Consider the following 2,676-nt stretch of genomic DNA (forward strand, 5'->3'; position numbering starts at 1 on the left):
CCTCTGGGTCCGGCCAGCGGCCAGCAGGGACCACAGGGGATGGAGAAAACGTGTGACGGCCTCACCACCGTCACATGCCGCCCGCGAGCAGCCTCGCTCCCTCCTCAGGACAGCCCTGCCGCAGCTACTGTCACCGCCTCCATTTCTCAGACAGAAACCGAGGCCCAGAAGGTTCTGGGCCTCACCCGAGGCCACGCGGAGTGCGCGACAGAACCGGGATCTGATCCTGGGTCTCTCAGGGCCCCAGACGCATCAAGAGCCACTTAGCACAGGAGCGAGGCCGAGTTCCCGCCCCGCCCCGCCCCATCCCCGTGGGGCAGCTGTGCGCCGGGCGTGTCTACGCCGAGAAAACCACCCACGTCCAGTGGGGCGGGATTCGCTGATGCCCGAGAAGAGAGGAAGGTCCAGGCATCGAAGCGCACGCGGCGTGTGACAGTGGCCCGTCTTGCGCGGGGCTGGGCTCTAAGGTGAGCACGGGGGCGACAGCCGGGTAGAGCTCCTTAGAGCATCGCTAAGCGGCTGGGCCTTAGGAGCCCCGAAGGCAAGAATGGACTCTGTGCCCCTTTGCATTCAGGCTCCGGCCTCCTCGTCCTTAGGACTGGAGGCCATGGCTGGATTTGAGCAGGGACGAGGAAGAGGTCACCACGAGGGATGTCTCGTGCAGACAGAGGCGGCGTCGGTCGACAGCAGGTAGCACACAAATGCCCCCTCCCCTCCTTGAGGGCCACAGCTCCGAGCGGGCCAGCCCCTGCCTAGGACTCTGTGCCCCTGCACAGAGGGTCTGCAGGGCTGCCAGCAGCCCCCCGAGGGCGCGGGGTGTGAGCCCTCCCTCACTCCCGCCTGGAAGTTCTGCCACCACGCCTCAGAGTGTGAGACCGAAAGGCCAGGCTTCCTGTCCCCAAGTCACCTCCTGCTGTCAGAGAAGAGCTCTGCTTGCTGGTGATAAAACCAGTTCCCTGCGTGCCTTATCTGTCGGGAACGGCACCTGCCTCGGGGGAGAGCGGTCACCTCGGATCCGCCTTCCTCGGGCCCCACACCCGCCCGCCTGGGGTCCCCGGGGCGGGGGGCTGCCGGCTGCTTCGGCCAGAGCCCGGGGCAAGCCCAGGGGTGCAGCGGCCGGGCGCGCCCCGTTACCATGGTCTGGAAGCAGGAGTGCAGCTGGGTGAGGAAGGGCGGCTTCCCGGGCAGCGCCAGCACCCGCTTCTCCACCATCGTGCACTCCACGTCGTCGTCCTGGATCACCACGTCCTTCTTCAGGATCTTGACGGCGTACAGCTCGTCCGTGCCTTTCCGCTCCGAGAGCATGACCTGGGGAAGACGGCAAGCGGGGGTCGCTCGAGCCCACTGCAGGCCTCGGCTGGTCCCCGCCCGACCCCCCGGCTCTGAAACGACAGACGAGGTTCCCAGACACCTCACACCGGGACGGGCGACCGCGTTTCGACCCCTCGGGACACGGATCGAGGCCCCACCGACATCGCTGGAGTATAATCCCCACGAGGGCAAGTACCTCTTGCCGGCTCGCTCCCTGGCGTGACCCCAAACGCCAGAGCGGGGCCCAGCGCACAGCAGACATCCCCTGGGTACCTGCTGGAGGAGGGCATCGGACGTGGGGCACCCGTGTCCTCGTCCACCCGACCACTCAGTACTAAGAGCGTGCTGAGCGCGGCCGCGTAGCAGCAAGCAGGCAGGCACTCCGACTCGGTGCTCAGAGGCCAGGTGGACGTCGCATGTGACATGGGAGGATTAAGGTGCTATCACAACCTCCTCCCCGCTCGTCCACACGGTCGCAACCTGGCTGTGCCAATCCATGTGGCTCGGACTCATCAAACCTTCGCTGGGTGTGACTGTGCCAGGGGGAACAGTGACCGGTGGGTAGCATGCTCAAGGAGCCTCTGAAGGAGGACCTTCTCACTGGGCAGTGGACCCGCCTGGCCACAGCTGACGGGTAGCACCTGACCTAAGCCAAGCCAATCGGATTCTCTCTCCTGAGAATTAGCCATTAGGATGCTACTAGTAGCCAGCTCTGGGCCAGAGCAGGAACACGCATGGGTCTGCCTAGACGGTCCTTTCGTACCACGGGGAGGCCAAGAAGGGTGAACTGTGCATGGGGAGACGGAGCGGGGCAGGGGCTGGGCACAGGCCGTGCTTTCCAGCCCCTGGTTCTGACCTCTCAGGAGGCCCGGCCACTCCCCGTCAGAAATCTCCCAGCCTCCAAGAAGGGGGTCGTTTCCGTGTAGCCCAGCCGGAGTGGGTTTCCGTTCCTTAGAGACCCCACGAGACACAGTCACTGCTTGAGCAGCCCAGACTAGGGAAGCTAAGGAGCCTCGGTCGGCGCTCGGCCTAAAACAAGGTGGGACGCCATCCTTCAGCAAGAGCTGGTCCCGGAACCCCAGGGTACGTCTTACGACACAGACCCCCAAGCTCCGCCCTCGGCTCTGGGCTGCGGCCTGGGAGTCTGCATTTTAACAAGCACCTTCCCGCCCTGGAATCCAGTCGCTGGGCGTGGGTTGGGAGACACCGAGGTAGCTATCGAAATGGACTCGTCTACCACGGCGGGAGGTGAGCGGCCTCTTCCATCTTGACCTTCCTCACGATTTCTCAGCTGCCATTAATGGGGGTGAGAAGGGAACTGGCCATTGCTCCTTGTCATAATATTCTGATCAAGCTTTCCTTTCC

General features: G+C 64.4%; 1 protein-coding gene across 1 annotated transcript in view; it reads right to left on the reverse strand.

Moving 5' to 3' along the window:
• LOC105308818 (protein kinase C beta type) overlaps positions 1 to 2,676 on the reverse strand; it is a gene marked incomplete at its 5' end in the record, with an annotated part of 91,925 nt that overhangs the window by 52,979 nt on the left and 36,270 nt on the right. The window contains one exon of the mRNA XM_011384824.2: positions 1,135 to 1,308. Coding sequence (XP_011383126.1) covers positions 1,135 to 1,308 — 174 coding nt within the window. The remainder of the gene's footprint in view (positions 1 to 1,134; positions 1,309 to 2,676) is intronic.

This window comes from Pteropus vampyrus, unplaced genomic scaffold, assembly GCF_000151845.1.
Source record: "Pteropus vampyrus isolate Shadow unplaced genomic scaffold, Pvam_2.0 Scaffold630, whole genome shotgun sequence".
Classification (NCBI taxonomy): Eukaryota; Metazoa; Chordata; class Mammalia; order Chiroptera; family Pteropodidae; genus Pteropus; species Pteropus vampyrus.